The 17,868-nt window shown below is 40.8% G+C and overlaps 1 protein-coding gene and 1 long non-coding RNA gene across 4 annotated transcripts; one reads left to right on the forward strand and one right to left on the reverse strand.

The window, feature by feature from the left end:
- The first annotated feature begins 1,905 nt into the window (after positions 1-1,905).
- Positions 1,906-15,940, forward strand: LOC117664457 (testis-specific serine kinase substrate). 3 transcript variants are annotated; one of them, XM_034415364.3, is made up of 8 exons: positions 1,906-2,179; positions 5,758-5,992; positions 7,414-7,509; positions 10,343-10,426; positions 12,076-12,125; positions 12,370-12,528; positions 13,518-13,655; positions 15,342-15,940. In XM_034415364.3, the coding sequence occupies exons 1-8, from the start codon at positions 2,013-2,015 to the stop codon at positions 15,481-15,483; spliced, it is 1,071 nt and encodes a 356-aa protein (XP_034271255.1). In that variant the 5' UTR covers positions 1,906-2,012; the 3' UTR covers positions 15,484-15,940. The 3 variants fall into 3 exon arrangements, with proteins under 3 accessions (XP_034271255.1, XP_034271253.1, XP_087748146.1); XM_034415362.3 differs by having other exon boundaries at positions 1,907-2,179; positions 7,411-7,509; positions 15,342-15,542; XM_087892020.1 differs by lacking the exon at positions 12,370-12,528 and having other exon boundaries at positions 1,926-2,179; positions 7,411-7,509; positions 15,342-15,542.
- LOC148114068 (uncharacterized) lies at positions 10,175-13,703 on the reverse strand. Its single transcript, XR_015733767.1, has 2 exons — positions 13,488-13,703; positions 10,175-12,634 (listed from the first exon to the last, which is right to left on the reverse strand). It is a non-coding gene; the product is annotated as an uncharacterized LOC148114068 (long non-coding RNA).
- Positions 15,941-17,868: the final 1,928 nt, after the last annotated feature.

Raw genomic sequence — 17,868 nt, forward strand, 5'->3', positions numbered from 1 at the left:
ATACGGAAGAAATAGAAAGTAGAAAGGATCTCAATAATCATAATTATTTCCATTGAAATATATTGCTTTAAAATTTTATATAATGTATGGGTTTACGTATCTAAATCATACTGGTAATATAGTTTATTTGATTTTGAGTTATTACTTGGTGTGAACTTTGATGCATAATGATGATGATCATTATGGATGATGATGATTATCTGGATCAGTTCCAGTCAGGTTTCAGGCCTGGGTATAGCACGGAAACGGCATTGGTCGCATTGGTCGATGATCTCTGGAGGGCTCAGGACAGGGGTTGTTCCTCTTTCCTGGTCCTGTTAGATCTCTCAGCGGCTTTTGATACCATCAACCATGGTATCATGCTGCGCCGGCTGGAGAGTTTAGGAGTGGGGGGCACCGTTATGCGGTGGTTCGCCTTCTTCCTCTCTGGCCGTATGCAGTCTGTGTTGGCAGGGGGCAGAGGTTGACCCCAAGGCGCCTAGTCTGTGGGGTGCCACAGGGGTCGGTCCTCTCACCCCTCCTGTTCAACATTTATGTGAAGCCGCTGGGCGAGATCATCTGTGGCTTCGGGGTGGATTTCCATCAGCACGCTGATGACACTCAGCTGTACATTTCCACCCCAATGATGCCCTTGAAGTGATGTCCCAGTGCCTGGAAGCTGTACGAATCTGGATGGGGAGGAACAAGCTCAGACGTAACCCTTCCAAGACCAAGTGGCTGTGGTTTCTGGCGTCCCATCATAGTCAGTTGACTCCATCACTGACTATTGGGAGTGAGATCTTGACCCCCTCAGAGAGGGCTCGCAACTTGGGTGTCCTCCTGGACTCGCAGCTGTCCCTGGAAGACCACCTGACGGCTGTAGCCCGGGGGGCTTTTTATCAGGTTCGCCTGATTTACCAGTTGCGTCCCTTTCTGGATCGGGACTCCTTACGCACAGTCACTCACGCCCTCGTCACTTCCCTTCTGGACTATTGTAATGCTCTCTACATGGGGCTCCCCTTGAAGAGCACCCAGAGGCTCCAACTGGTCCAGAATGCGGCCGCGCAGGTAATTATGGGAGCGACCCAACGCTCCCATGTAACACTGCTCCTGCGTGAGCTGCACTGGCTCCCGGTGGTCTTCCGGGTGCGATTCAAGGTGTTGGTTGCCACCTTTAAAGCGCTCCATGGCATGGGCCCTGGGTATCTAGGAGACCGCCTTCTGCCACCGATAGCCTCCCATCGACCGGTACACTCCCACAGAGAGGGTCTCCTCCGGGTGCCGTCAGCTAGACAATGCCGGCTGACGACCCCCAGGGGGAGAGCATTCTCTGTGGGGGCCCCTACCCTCTGGAATGAGTTGCCCCCGGAGATTCATAGGATTACCGACCTGCGTACCTTTCGCCGTGCCCTAAAAACATTACTATTCCAACAAGCAGGGCTGGCCTAAATAATAATAATATTTTTACTATTTTAATGGGTTGTTTTAGTAGAATTTTCAGCCAATTGATTTAATTGTTTTAATTTGTTTTTAATTTTTCTGTTGTCATGGTTTTATTTCTGGCTGTACACCACCCTGAGTCCTTTGGGAGAAGGGCGGTATAGAAATTTAATTAATTAAATAAATAAATAAATTTGTGTGTGATATGTAAATCTGGTTGATTGTTTAACTCTGATTTGTAGAAATCTAACAAACCATAGCTAACCTGGGCAAGGTATAAAAAGGTATAAAAAGAAAAAGGTGATTAGCAGTTCAATATATTTCTTCAGCTTAATCCATGCAATTCTTTCAAATTAGGAAAGAATTATTTGAATTACTTTTCTTTTCATTGAAGACTGTGCTGATTGTTGGTGGTACAATGGTGGATGAAAGATTGTGATTGCCAACTCCATGGCAACTGTTGTGAGGTCATGAAAGCATCTGGAAGATTCCTGCCCTACCTAGAAAGCCAGTTGGCTTGTGGTAATAGATGTTTCCTGGTGTGGTGCAGGCAAGAAAATTTGTGCTCATATTAGATATCGACCCAGCCTATAATGGCCAACATTGTGGTGAAGACCATCTGGCAGTCCAAAGAAATAAATGAGGCTGGAGACACGCCAATAGGGATTGAGAGTCGGGCTCAGGGCACCAAGGATCAGCTGGGAAAGCCTACTAGCATCAAAGGCTTCCCCAAAAAGAAGAAAGCCGTCTCTTTCCATGGGTGGGTCACCTGGGAAGGTAAAGGGTGGAGGTAGAATTCATTACCTGCAGCATGTGAGACCATATAGGAAACAGGATGCACAGTAGCACATCTGCTTTGTGTTCAGAAGGTTTCAGATTCAGTCTATGGCATCTCCAGGTAAAAAGGCCTCTGGTAGTAGAAGATGCACACACACACACAAATTTTTTCCTTCAGATCATGGAAAATTGCTGCCCTCAGATCCCAGCTTTGTTGGCTATAACTCCAAGAATTTTTAGCCTGTAGAGTCAAACTGGCTGAGAATGATGAATGAATGTAGTCCAACACTAGGCTAAGTGGGCAGTGGATCTCATCTGATCTAAAGCAGGTACTGCAATAGTGGTTATTGCTATTAACCCAGGCTTAGGAGAGCATCTCACACCACCACTGGCTTGTTTCTAGCTTGTTCAGGTTTGGGGTTCTAACCAGGGTTGTGGAGTCGGGAGATAAATGTTCCGACTCCGACTCCTCCGTTTTTTGTACTTCCGACTCCGACTCCGACTCCAGGTACCCAAAATTTCCTCCGACTCCTCGACTCCGACTCCACAGCACTGTCAGGGCTATGGAGTCGGGAGATAAATGTTCCAACTCCGACTCCGACTCCAACTCCTCAGTTTTTGTACTTCCGACTCCAACTCCAGGTACCCAAAATTGACTCCGACTCCGACTCCTCGACTCCGACTCCGACTCTGACTCCACAGCACTGGTTCTAACAACCTGCAGAGCCATTGCTCATATCTCAAAAGTCAGTCAGCCCTTCTTCTGCATACATTGCCTGGATTTAAACCCATGAATTCACACTCTCAGTTTACTTTTTGGGGAAAATATACAAATCTTTGCTGTCTCCCTGTGCTTTCCAGGTGGATAAAAATCAATGATTTTTTTAAAAAAAAATCAGATTTTTTTGATTTAAATGGGATTGTTTTGATTTAAATGGGATTTTTTGATTTTTAGTGAATTTATTTTAATAAAAAACTTTTGAGGTGAAAATCTATCGTAAGATAGTTTTCTATTTAAGATACATAAATAATTTAGTTTATTAAGCATGAAATGGAGCTTAGTTATGTAGCATGAGGCTGTATATTCTGCAACACTGGGACTATCGGTGAGTCAACAGTGGGTCAAAGGAGTAGCAGGGATGACAGTTGCTCTTTAAAAATTATGATTTAAATTGAGTTGATTTAAATCAAGCCTTTTTACTAGTGATTTAAATCATGATTTAAATTGTGATTTAAATCAACTCGATTTAAATCAAATCCACCCTGGTGCTTTCTAGAGACTTATTTCTGATTCCAGCCCAAGCAAATGGGAAAAAATCCTTCCTGTTCTCTTCTTCATCTTCTGGTTCCAAAGATAGTGCTGGATAAATATCCAGGGCTTCTATGTACATTGATCTTAATATTGCTTTCTTAAATAAGACATATGTGTTCAACTAGATAAGAAATTGCACCTTAATATGGTTGTCACTGAGATTTCAAGAATCCTGGCTTTGTATTTGTTTGATTTATTTCTTCGGATGACTTTTCATAGACGTAGCTTTTCCTAAAGACTTCGAACTAACTTAGACTTCTTAGGGGCAGAATCTAATACAGTGGCAGGGACAACATCTGAAAAGGTCTTTTGGGGCTTGATTTGATCTTGTGAACTTTGAGTAGCAGACGGGGTTCTCCGTGACATTCATTTTGCCATCAGCAATTTGAATTCATGTTCAGCTAGCTCCTCTATATGCATGTATTTGTGGTCATATTTGAGAGGAAGTTAATGCTTCTGCTTCCTTAAGAAAGGAAGTGGTATCCTCCATAGCCTGAAGAAGATGGCTCATGATCTGCTTGTGTTGGATACCTTCTGTCAGGTCTCCAGACTTTCTTTTTTTCAGGAAGATCTTGAAGAAAATAGTGGGGTGTCAGTTGCAGACAATACTGGATAAAGTGTATAGTTTGATCTCTTTCGTTCCAGTTTTCTCAGATCTGGCTGTGCTACAGAAACTCTTTCAGTTGCTCTTGTGGGATGCCTGGGCCATGTCCTTGTTCATTTAGACTTCTCAGTAAAGTTTTGTACCACTGATTGTGATACTCTTCTGGACTATCTAAGAGGTGTGTGTGTGTGTGTGTGCGCGCGCGCGCGCAAGTGGATGGGTGGGTGGCCTTATTCTGCAGTGGTTCCATTCTTTCATAACCGAGTGGTTGGTTATATTTGGTAATAGCAAGAGAAGTAAAGTGAGACCTTGGGACACTTGAACATACAATGTCCCAAGATTTGATTCTTTTTTTCTCTGCTGTTTATTATTTAAATGAAACCACTGGGAGAGGTCATTTGTTAGTTTGAAGGGAGAGTTACTATACCAAACTTTGAAGCCTTAACAGAGCAGAAAATGCAGAGGAGAGATCCTCATGCAGTGTGTGAAAATTGAGAGACTGAATGGGATGGCAAGAAATAACGTTAAACCGAATCATAGCAAGAAGATGTTATTGCTTGTTCAGAAACAATTGGTCTTATTTTGTGCCACAGTGTTGGTTTTAGAGAGGTTCACATTCCTTGACAGAGTTAAGATTAGCAGGTGAATTCTATTATCAGGAAAGCCTTTTTCCAAGTGTTGCCTTGTTTTCTGTTGTGTCCCTTGAGAGTGGAAGACATTGGCAATAGTCCCTCTTATTCTCATTACCTGTTTATTCCAATGTGTTGGAATATCATACTACCTTTGAAGATTACCTAAAACTATAGTTGGCGCTCACAACTTTCAAGCTGAGATCGAGCTGAGATCAGCAGGGCAGCATTATGTTGTGGTCTCTGCATTAATTAACAAATTTCCTTGTATAAAATGCTGAAGGCTAAAGCCTTCCATGATTTAGAGTGTGCTACTTTAGGACTGACCTTCTTCAAATAAGTGCTGTGCTATTTCTTAGGATTCTGTCCCACTTCAAGAAGTTAGGGAATGGGAACATTTTTTACTGTTGCTCTATCTATCTCCTGGAACAGTCTGCTCCCTGTTCTGCTATTGCAATTTATTGGAGAGATGGCTAGGATTTTATGTGAGTCACCAAAATTTTGTTAGGCTTGGGGGTGGAATATAAATGATGTAATAACGAACTAAGACCAGATGCCTACCAACATGTTGGACTTCAGTTCTCAGAATTTTCAGTATAATTTTGTGGGATTTCTATACAGTAATCCCAAAATCTTAGTTTGCCAAAAAAATATGTTAGCATCAAAGCATCAGAAAGTCCTTTGTGGTACCTATCTGAGCCACAGTGGTGCAGTGGTTAGTGGGCAGTACTGCAGGCTACTTTTGCTGACTGCTGACTGCTTGCAATTTGGCAGTTCAAATCTCAACATGCTCAAGGTTGACTCAGTCTTCCATCGTTCTGAGGTGGGTAAAATGAGGACCCAAATGGTTGGGGGCAATATGCTGATTTTGTAAACTGCTTAGAGAGGGCTGTAAAGCACTGTAAAATGGTATATAAGTCTTAAGTGCTATTGCTATCACTCTTCTATATTATGTAAGAAATAAAGTAGTCTAGTACTATATCTAAGGATAATGAATATACTTTTTCCCAATCCAGAGTTGAACCCCATTTTACCAGTGAAAGTCCCAATCTGAATTTGAAGCGTTCTTCTGCTTGCACTAATGTTTCTCTTCTGAATCTAACTGATGGGGAACGTGATGATTCCACCACGGAGAATGAATCCACAGATGATGGGGGTCCACCAGGAGGAGCAGGGGGTGAACGGCGGGATCTTCTATTTCCCATCAAGCCAGCTTGGTCAGAAGATGAAGATGATACTTCCAGCCAGCAGGTGAGGCAATGAGTCACAGTCACACATACCTTGTGCTGCTTTGTCAATTAAGCATCCATCCCTGAAACATTGTTCTAATAATAGACAAATAAAAAATATTTATTCCTCCCACTCCCCCCAAAAGAATCTATGACATTTTAAAAAATAACTTGATTAGGTCTCTAGAGCTACTTTTATGCCATAATAAAGTTGTTTTTCAGGTGATAAAACTCCTTTTAAGGTTTTCCTTCAAAGGTTTGTATTCTTGATGGGCTTTGAGTCTATATATCTTTTCAGTCCATATTCCACTTCAAATGATGTTACTTCCAAGTCTCTCATCTTTCCTTAGTGAACAGAAAGAGTCAATCCTGTTGGAACGTCTAGTTTTGTCTATATCTTCTATTCTCTCTTCCAGCTTCATATTCAGAGGAAAATTAAATTGGTATTAATATGTAACAATCAAGGTTTAAGCCAAACAAAGAATCCCTTACTGATGCTTTTGCAAATTCAGGAATGCTTCTGAGGGTGTCTTGGATGTCTGGTCAGAGGTTGCAATTGATTCAAGAGCTAGAGGATCATAACCCTGTATTTGTAGAAAATAATTCAATTTGTGGGCCTCCTACAAAATTCTAGGAAATAATTCCTATTTCTTTATGTTGGGATTGTTTGGGCAAACAATTTGAACGTTTATTTTAGTTTTTTTAAAAAATTTGTTGTTAACTTCATGTTCTTACCAATCCTGAATTTAACAGTGTATTTGTATATTTTTCCTGAAAATATACTTTTCTTGAAGATTTTATTCTTCTGCAGTCCTATTTCTATATTGATCTCTTTGTGCCATTCCCTTTTCTTCATTTACTTTCTACACCCAAGCATGGCCTTTTATATTTTTCCAAATATTTCTTTGTCCCCTTTGCCTTGAACTCCCCCCCCACCCCCCGGGGTATGAAAAGTATATTGTACATACACACTTAATTTCTATTTTATTGGCAGTTGTATCATTGAAATATTCTAAGTATCAGTAATGAACTTTTAGATCCCTAAAAGACCCATCTTAAGTCTCTTAAGATATAGAGAATGTTTTTCAGATGATGCTGTTAAGCAACTGTCCCGGTTGGGAGAAGGGGTAAAGCAGGGAATTCACTTGGACTCATTATATAAACACAAGAGGCAAGGTCTAACATCCACTCACCCCTCCATGCTTTGAGCCTTGTCTTTCCCATACAAAACTGCAGTCTGGGAAAATTCCTGTGAAATAGACATAGAACAATAAAATAGTTTGAACACTATATATGTGGATGTGGTGGTTCATACCTGACAGCTGCCCCCTCTCCATTTTAAAACCATTGAGACTGAAATAAATGTCTGGAAGTGTGTATTAGTCAGAAGTAAGTGGGTTATGATTTGCTTGATCAGTTCCCTCTTACATTCTCTCCCAGCAGGAAGTGAGTAATAGTGGCCTCTTACGAGCCAAGGATTCTATCACCAGCCTCAAAGAGAAGACATCCAAGGTCACCCACCATCTTCAGAATCTGCAGGTCTGGAGGCTGTAGGTTATTTGTATAGGCTACTACATACCTGAAATTTTAGACTCTCAGGTTCACAATTCTCGTTCTGCTTCTATACTCAGGAATATAGAATGGAATTAGTCTCTTTCCCAAGGCTACCAATGTAAGAATGCTTCAATCTGACTCACTTGACCAATTTGAGGGAGGAGAGGCTAAATTCTGTCCATCTTATGAAATCAGATTTAATTTTGCCTCTTTTGTTGGCTTTACTTTTTGAGCTCTGCTTGGAAAACCTGGTTGCTGATGTCCAAGCAGTGTGGGAGCAAATTCTGACAACAACTCAGCTTTGGATGTATAAGATACGGCCTTGCATTTACCCAACTAGACTCCTGTCAGACCCTGCTCCAAACTTTGGTCAAGCTCACAGCTGCTTGTTTAGGCAGAATGAGAAAGAATTCTAATGGTGATCTGGTTTTCTATGTAAAATCTGTCAGGCTTTCAGAGACCAACCTGGAGCACTGCGAGATCACACTCTGGGTTTTCTACTGTTTAATCCATTGGAATAAGCATACAATTAAAACATTATAAGCAAATACAATTATAATTCATATATAGTCATAACACAATTATCCACAAACCAAATATAATTGTCCCAAGCCAATTTGCAGGCACTTCTTTTCTCAAGGCAAAAACCTTCGTGACCTATCTTACAACAGGAGCTGTAGGTCAAGGAAGATTCCTTGACTTTTGAATTAACATCATCTTGGTTGGGTTCAGTCTGAGTCTATTTGTCCCCCTCCTGGTTCTGACAGTCTACACTACAGGCATTGTCACAGAGCTATTGCATCTACATACAATGATTATTTTATTTATTTGTTTGTTAGTTGTTAAATTTATTTGCTGCTTCTCTGCTGTGGTGCTACTCTAGGCGGTTTACAGTAATAAAAATGAAAAGACTGTAAATAGAACAGAAGTAAAATAATAGAACTCATACAATAAACAATGAAAAAGGAGCACAAGAGAATACAAGGTTATCAATATGATAACCAAAAAGATGGGTGGGTGGAGAGCAGAGAGACACAGGGAGGGGAGGGGGGAGTCTGCCATCAATTCAGCAACCACCTCCAGGGTGGAATTTCCCTCATTTGGTCCCAAGGCCAACTGGCAGATCAGGTCTTCAAGCTCTTATGAAAGAATCGGAAGCTGGGGATAGATCTTACCCTAGACCAGGGGTGTCAAACTCAAGACCTGTGGGCGGCCCGTGGAGTGCTTAGATCTGGCCTGTGAGGCTGCCCTGGAAACAGCAAAAGTCTGGTCCATGCTAGTGAAAATGAAGCTCTGTTTTCAGCCATGATGGACCCTGTTTTTGGTTGTGACGGCCTCTTGCAGCCTTCTCCCAGGGAAAACAGCCCCTGTTTACAGCCAAAAACGGCCTGGGGAGGCTGCGTGTAGCCCCCCTGAGCTCCATTTTTGCTGGCAGAAGGCTAGCAAAAAAAACTAAAAACAAAACAAAAGGAGAAATGTTTGCTCTTTTGCATTTGAGCATGCAAGAAGGGACAGGAAAGGAGAAAGGAAAAGAGGAAATACAAAGAAAAAGAAAAAGAAAAAAGAAAAGAAGGAAAGATAGGAAGAGAGCAAAGAAGGAAGAAGGAAAGAGGAGAAGGAAGAAGAAAGGAGAATGAAGAGGGAAGGAAAATGATGAAGGAAGGAAGGAGATTATAATGAAAGTGAGGGAGGGTCTCAGGGAAGTCCTTCCTTAGCACTTGGCCACCACAGGTGCTCCCCACATGAGTGACATTCAGCTGGCCATGCTCACCTTGGCCATGACCCCCTCCCCCAGCCCCCTGAGGTCAAAAACAACCCTGATGTGGCCCTCAATGAAATTGAGTTTGATATCCCTGCCCTAGACAATAAGATGTTCCAAAGGATGGGTGCTGTGGCAGATAAGACTCTTTTTCTGATCCTGATAGTCAGAGTTCTTTGACAGATGACTTCTGAAGTAGGCCCTCATGCCAGTATAAGTAACAGTGACAGAATTGGAAGGGACTTTGGAAGTCATCTAGTCCAACTCCCTGCTCACGCAGGAGACTTATACTAGGGATTCGAACCACTAAACAGCCAACCTTCCTGATTGACAAGCTTGGCGTCTTAGCCCCTGAGTCATCTAGTAGAATGGGCTTGTCCTAACTGGACGAGGTGATTCATCAGATAACTTGGATCAATGCAAGTTTGATCATAATATGATATTCTTTATAAAAGGGCATTGCTCCATTGTAAGACAGTTAAGATAAGCCTTGCAGAACCAGATGGTTGAAGCGGATCCGCCCTTGCCAAGTTCATTTTTTCTCTAGAAGAAAACAGTATATGGAAAATGGGCAAATGGTGCCAGATAGCTCAGGGCACACTAGGCATCAGGTACAATGCTTGCTTTAGAATTGCCGAAGCAGAATTAAATATTTGTTTTTGCTTTTATTATGTATTCAGTGAAATGACAGGGACAATTGTGAATATTAAAATAGTTTTCCTTAAAAAAGAAAATCCCTGGGAGTGGAGATTTGGATGTATGTGGGAGAGAGTTACTGAGGTGCTGTGTTTGTTTCCAATGTTGTAATGAAATGGATATTGAACTCCTCCTTTACTAGACGTTCAAGTGATTAGATTTATCATTTTTAAAAAAGAGAAAGAAATGGGAGAATTTTCAATTTCCTCCTTGCCCCAATTTATTGAAAAAACTTTTATAGAAAAGGAGATGCACAGCATTGAATGCAAATCCATATTAGCTCATTCCTTTTGCTTGCTTGTTGCCTGTTTTGCTTGCTTTTGCCACCTGAGTTTTTTTTCCCTCTCCTGAAATTTCTTGAAGGAAAGCTGCCGAAAGGTGACAAAATCTGTGGAGGATGCTGAAATTAAGACCAGCGTTCTGGAAGAAAACTCAGCCTACTTGCAGGTGAGAGAGAGAGAGGATACCCATTTTTGCTTTTACCTTTTTACATTTTTATCAAGGGATTCTCTTTCAATTAAAAAAACGCAAAGCATGAACCTTTTAGCAGAAGAAAACCATTCCCTACTAGGAATTAAGGAGATTATAATTCAGGTCCTCTATCAATTATCAAAGCTCTCCCAGGCTCACCTATGCACAAGATGATAGTTGGAAAATTTGGAGAAGGAGCTGCGCACAAGAAAAATAAGCACCCTCATTTCTTGTGGTATAGTTTAGTTTACAGCAATATGAAAATGGTTTGTTGTTATTTTTTCTGAGATTTTGCTTTTAAAGTCTCACCAGTATTGTGTAGGGATTAATTTTGGACTGGCACTGAAGGGACACTGGCTCTAGTCCTGTCCTCACTTATAGACACACACATGGTTGGTTTCTTCCAACCATATCCCTTTGGGGAGGCTGGGCTGAGAGAGGGAGGGAGTGGGGGGTCTTTGGGCCAGTCCCTTCCTCTCTTAGCCAAGTCCCCTGAAAGGAATAGCACTGGAAGGAACCAGAAGAGTTAGAAGTCAGCTTGCCAGCTAGAGTTTCTCATTCAAAGTTGGGGTGGTAATCCAATTAATCACCAGAGTTATCTATGGTCATATCATTTCCTGGTGGGTTATCTGAGTATTATATGGTTAAGTGTCAAGACAGCCACATTCAATTAGTTGCTGTCCTCTGTAGACTCCTAAATAAAAGGGGGAATAAGAGGAAGAGGAGGAAAGAGTAGTGCAAATTCTCCATTTTGCCCATCCTTGGATTTCTGGAAGAAGAACGGTCCCTTGTTTTAAATTCCCTAAGTGATCCTGCAGTTTATCCATTTCATTTAGCCTCTTATTAAATTCAAAAAGTTTGGAATTATTTGGATTTCATCACCAACACTCAAAAAGAAAGCAACACAAGACTGCATCCTTCTGAGGATTTGCTGAGTTGTGTTTTCTACAGGTTCACTTTGAGGTGAAGGATATTTTTCAGATGAACAATATGTTCCTCCTCTTGTTTTAGCCCAATTGTGTACCACATCTGCAGCCAAGCCAAGCCAAGGTGACCAATTGTTCCAGCAGCCCATTGGGCAGGAAGGAAAGGAAATGAAGAAACAAATCAGCTTGTTAAATAAGATAGTTGGAATCACCTAATTGGAGTCCTGGTCCAGTTTTAAGCTTGTTGCAATGCATGTAACAAAATGGACAGGATTTAATCAAGTGATCACAACTGCCATGTTGACTTCTTTGACTCCTGCCCCGCCAGATGCTCCCAAGGGAAATTAAAGTAATTGAGACACGCACACATACACATAACCGCCAGCAAGAATAACTTTGTTCTATGTTAGCCTTTCCCAGGCTGGCATTCTCCAGATGTATTGGACTACTACAACTGGAGTGCCTAGCTAGTCCAGCTATATGGTTGGGAATTAAGAGCATTGTGATCTATAACATCTGGAGGATGCCAAGATATTTTGTTACCTCTGTTGCTCCCTGTTACTTTCTTTGTGGATTTGAACTCTAATAAAACGTTTTACTATATCAGCATGCTAATTGGAAAAGAGAGCAGCACATAAATATACTCAATATCCCAAATTAATCTTATTTTGTCTCTGTTACTTCCTCCACTCTGTTTAGGAGAAACTCTGTAACTTACAGCAACAGGTTCAAATAGAAGACTTTCGTTGGTAAGGCCTCAATTGGTGGACCAGGGGATGGCGAGTGGGGTTTCCAAACAAGTTTTGTACTTGATTAGTAGCATGATGGCAACATCCCCAAAGTTGCTTATCTTTGGGGAGAGGGAACTCCAGTAGTGCACTGCTGCTCTCTTGGTACCTCTCTGAAGAGGGAATGGGAGGGGAGGAGCCTTTATTTTGACAGAGGCAACAAGATATCCTCCAACTGGTCTCTTTCTATCACATCTCACTTTAGGAAATGCATGCTGGAGTTGGCCCAGAAGGAGGTGTTGCGACTATTGGCCCAGCTGGGGCTGTGCTTGGAGGGAGTGCTTCCCCAGAGGGAAAGGGTACAAGTGGAACAAGGCCAGGAGCTTAGGATGCTGAAGGAAGAACTGGATGAAGTCTCTGCTGCGTATGTGCCTTTTTTTGAGCAAAGAGGCTCCCTTGAAGCTGGACAGCCATGTCTCTCCTCCAATCTCCAGTTCTCTTAGGTCCTTCTGAGTTTGGGCCTCTTATTCCTAGTGAAAGAAGGACCAGATTTAAGAGATGATGTAGGCAAGAACAAACCATTAATTACTGTTTCTTAGAGTTAATCTTTCCAGTTCAGCTAGAGGTCTATTATTAGATAATGATAGCAAGTCTTTGTAGTGATCGGGTTTACTCCCTACATATTTATATTAGGGTTTTCCCCCCATAGAGGTGTGGTTTAGGAAAGTTTACTACAAGTTCCATGATCCTCATTTTGTATTGATGCAGTATTATAGCCTACACATCTGTAGGGAATATTAGTATATTATTAGTTAGTGCCTTGTTTCCCTTGTAACTGATTACTGTATTTTTTCTTTTAAAAAGTGAAGCTTTCTAATGTTTGTGGATCTTCCAAGGACAAGCTTCATTAATCTGCCTATGATCCCTTCTCTCTGCCTTTTTTCTCAGCAGGTCTTTTTTCTGTAACAGTGTACATTTAATTCTGCCTCTCTTTGCTTCAAACATATCAGATGGTAGAAAAATTCAAACATCAGATTAGGAATAAACAGGGTGCGTGGGAGTCCTTCAGCATAATTTTTACAAGTCTCCAGTTGCAGATGAAATCCCTCATCCAGCTCCCCCACTTCCCCCATTGTAATGAAGAGTAAGAGAGAATAAAATGCAGAGGAACAGGGAGTGTGCAGCTTCTCCTGGAACACAAATACCCCAAACCAGGAAGTCACCATTCTTCAGTCAACCTAATTGGACTGTGTAAAATGAGATCGCTCCAATTTCAAGACATGCTCCACAGATAAGAAAATCTATTGTTCTATGTTGCAGGCAAAATTGAGCTGTTATAGGGCTATGAATTTGGAAATTGTGGAAATTTGCCGTTTCACTTACAGCTGCTGTCTTCCCTTTCTTTTATGCCAGGGCAAAGCGGGCATCAGCATCTCTCACTCAAGTCCGGGCAGACCTGGATGGACTCCTGGAAGACATATCCCGACATCTTGCAACACTGAAGAATATGGAAGCATCCGACCAGCCTCCTAATTGTGCTAGATGTTCCAGGTACCTAGTTAAACTTCTGAGTCAGAATTGAAGAATACAGACCAACCTGATAATGAGAATCAGAAGGTTAGACTAAGGAAGGATGTAGAGTTAGGTTTGGTTTCCTTCATTTCACTCAGGGCAGTGTCATAAAACCACTAAGCAATGATTTGCTTAATTGCAATTTATTAAACTAAGCATTACAGATAGTCTGTGTCTTACTATTGTAAGCCATAAACCACAGATGGGCCTCTACTGTTGCTGGACTTCCCAGCCTGCTAGTGGTTGCAACAGGTCTTCCAGTGACTTGCTTATCCCAGAAGAGGTATGCTATACCAGAGAGATTTCCTCTTATGTCTGAAATTGTTAAGAGAAAAAATGTATTTCACTTATGGAACTCTGGCTTCTATTTCCAGACTTACTTTCCCTTTTTGACTCAAAAACTATACCATAGAAATTTGGCATTCTGCCTTTAAAGTGTGATAGTACATTTTGGGATGTTTTTGGCATGGCAGATGGATGGTGGCCTTGGTATAACCTCTGGTTTATAATTCCCACAGGCCACAAAAACTAAGATAAAACCAAACATACCATATTATGACTTAGCATGATGGATTGACTGATTAAATCAATTTAATAGTTTCCCAGTTGACACAGGGTAGTGTACACCAATAGAAAGCAATGTGTAATAAACTCTCAACATTAAAATTCCTAAAGTAACATCCAACCAAATCTTTAAGCAGTTAAATGGCACAAAAACCTCCCATCCAGTATTTGGGGGGAAAGCCAGGTCTTGGTAACTAAGCTGTATGAACATCAGCTCCCAAAATTCCTGAGCCAGTTCACAATTCATTGAGCATGAGTTGAAATATACCCAGTTTAAAGTTGCCAAGATTGAAAAATAATTTCTTACTGGATGGGCCTGATATATCAGAACAGCTATAAACTCTTACAATTTTTCTTTCAAGGACTATCCAAAATTTTTGCTTAAGCAGCCTATGAATGGTATGTCAGCTAGAAATACTGACTTTATATTATAGATTTCCTTTCATAGACCAGCAGGTAATGGCAGTTTTCCAGTTCACAGAAGAGAAGGTTCAGTATTACAGAAGCAAGTGAATTGACTACTCACATAAACAGTTAATTGGCTGCTGCTGAAAATGCAGTTTTCTACAAAATCCAGTCTCTGGCATTGGCTTTAGATTCCTGAGAACATCTGTTTTCATTTATTTAAAAAAAATTAAGTTGCTAAAGCTCATGTAATTGGCATGCATGTTTAAAGAATCAAGAGTTGGGTTTTTAAAAGGCAGCTTTTTAAAACTCTCTTTTCTGCTTAGATGTTTCATACATATTGCCTACCTCCTCTCTTTTCTTCTAATGATATTTTGAACCCCCCTTCACCAGTTCTGAAAAAAGGGGAATTTGCTCTAAAGCAATATTAAGTTGGACTAGTGCTTCTTTGCCATATTTATGTTAAATAAGATCACTTCCAGAGATAGCTTATATTTATGTTATTTTCAGTGCAGCAAATTGCATTCTTCTGACATTGCATGAAGGGAGTTTCCTTGACTCTGTACCTGGGCTGTTTTTCTTTCTTTCAAGACTAAAACCTATCATACGTTGTATATTGACTGACTATGTAAATGGCATCTCTTCTCTTTTTTTCTTTTCTTCTTTTCTTTTTCACCTCTTGGTTCCCACCCACAGCTACAGCATTGTGAATACAGAGGTGCTGCGAAAGATGTTTGAACATGCAATGGCACCCATTTTGGAGAAGCTGAAGCAGCAGGCCCAATCAGAAGGCATATGCCCCAGCTGCCAGCGTTTGCAGAAGACGATGTCACAGTGAGGCACAGAGTAGACTAACCCCAGACCCTCCTGCCCCCAATAAAATGTTTCCAGAGTGCAGTCTTTCTGGAGCATTTTTCTGATCCTAAGTTGATGAAGGCCAGACCCTGAATCTTATTCCCATTCTAATCGGACATCAGTTCACCAAAATTTCTGGCAGAAAAATATTTTTAAATACTGGAGTTAAATTTAGGATCTTCAGTGGGTAAAGCACAATAACTTTGTCACTAAGCTTTTGTTCCTCTCCTCTTGGCTCATACAGGGAATTCAGTCCACAACCCAAAAGTGAAATGAAAATCCTGCATGTGCTTTCCTGAGCACTTCCATTAGTGCTGAATGATAGATTCAGTGTGACTGAAAGTGAAAGTTGACAGGGAACAAACATTGACAAGGAACAATCAACAATATTAATTGTAACGATATATGTAAATTAAATTTTGTTTTTTCCTGGTCCTGTTGATTTTGGAGAGTGCAGCTTCCTATTGTTTTTTCAAGTCCAAATATTACTCAGATCTGATTAATGCCACACATCACTCAGCTACAGTACCAAGTCCTCAATGAGTGGTTTTCCAATGCAGGTCTATGTTGCTCTTCTTCTCTGAACAACTGTTCCCATATTTTATGGGGAGGATAATAACACTAAGGTTGGTGTAGGAGAGTAAAACAATGTGAAAAAATGTTAGCTAAACATCAGGCTTTGCTCCTGGACTATAAATCTAAAGGCATTGAAGGAAAAAGTATTCCAAAAATAGTGAATTCTGTGTGATGCAACATACTCCCTGTGCAAGTTTCAGATTTTTGGATATGGGATCTCAAAAGGTGTTTTTTTTTGGGGGGGGGGGACCCCATTACTGAACCTCTGCTGAACAACTGTGCCAAATTCAGTCCTCAGCTTAGGTCTATATATGTAGGTCCCATAAAAACTCAAAGCAGGAATCACCACATTTGGGAACTTAAATAAGGGTGCCACACAGTGGCTGAATATGTAAGTACATTTAAGTTAATTTCTAAGAATTTAACAGAATAATACTGCATATATCAATTTAAAGAAGGTTTGATAGATGTAACTTTAGATGATCTAGCTAAACCTGAATGTTCGGATCTTTTGAAAGAATTAATATAGCTGTGTCTTCATATAGAATTCTTTATTCTTTATTGGCCAAGTGTGATTGACACAAAGAATTTGTCTTTGGTGCATATGCTCTCAGTGTACATAAAAAGAAAAAAATACATTCATCAAGAATCATAAGATAAAGCACTTAGTGATAACCATTAGGTTACTAATAAGCAATCAAACCATACTAGGAAACAAATAAAACCATATAAATCGTAAAGATACAAGCAACATGGTTATAGTCATTGATTAGTGTTTACAGTAATGGAACATTAGATCTTAAGCCAACAACATATTATCAAACCTAGAATCTCCCTGCAGATCGATGCCTATCTCTGAACATACATCATCAGAGGAAACCACATAGGTCAAGGTAGCTCACCCTCAACTGACTGAAACAGGAAAGGCTCAATGGTGCAGAGAGGGTTGTATTTGTTCTGTGGGCTCCAGGGACATCTAGCTATCACATGCTCTGCCAAGATCATTGGCCTGGCTTTGTCAATTACTATTGAAATTATATACTACATTTTGTAGATTTCACTGCACCTCTGGCCCTGCCCATTGGTCAGGAAAACATTAATTTAGAATGAAGATGCACAACATATTTTTGTAGCTTTAAAGACTGCTTTTGCATCAGAATCCGCCGTCCTTCAGATATGACTATGGGGTAGCACTAGTAGAAGCTGCAAACATTCAAGCTTTTGAAACATGGAGATATATCTTAGAGGAGGCATGATACTTTGTGTAAGTATGCACTGACCCCCAGAATTGAGAGCATGTTTGTAGATGCTGTTAAGTTCTGGTGGTCAGTGCATACTTGCTCCAGGCCACTTGGACTCTTCAAGACAATTTAATTATGGGATTTTTGATCACCATGAATCAGGATGATATAACCTCCTGCTCAGCCTGTCATAGAAAAAAGACACACTAGTCAAGTAATGAGGACTTTTGGTGCCATCACCCAGCCCAATATATCGTTGGGTCACTGTATCATTAGACTTTATAACATTTAACAAGGGGAAAGGGGGCCTTTTGGTGATGGTGGACACTTTAACAAAAATGGCTCACTTCACAGTCTGCTCAGGGCTTCCTCCAATCAAAGACACAACTCAGTGATTGTTACAACATATCTTCTGTTTACATGACTTAACTGACCAATTGGTGTCAGTCACGCAATTTACTACCAAGTTCTGATAAAAAACTTTTCAAAAGTCATGGGGTCCAGATCCACTTCTGTGCATCATCTGGAATCAGATGGGCAGATGGCACTGA

Source organism: Pantherophis guttatus, chromosome 4, assembly GCF_059756535.1.
Source record: "Pantherophis guttatus breed Tessera chromosome 4, ASM5975653v1, whole genome shotgun sequence".
NCBI lineage: Eukaryota > Metazoa > Chordata > Lepidosauria > Squamata > Colubridae > Pantherophis > Pantherophis guttatus.

Coding starts and splice junctions, on each gene's coding strand:
- LOC117664457 (XM_034415362.3), top strand. CDS start 2,013: ATGGCCAACATTGTGGTGAAGACCATCTGGCAGTCCAAAGAAATAAAT. Junction 7,510..10,342: donor ACCATCTTCAGAATCTGCAG/GTCTGGAGGCTG, acceptor AATTTCTTGAAG/GAAAGCTGCCGAAAGGTGAC. Junction 10,427..12,075: donor AAAACTCAGCCTACTTGCAG/GTGAGAGAGAGA, acceptor CACTCTGTTTAG/GAGAAACTCTGTAACTTACA.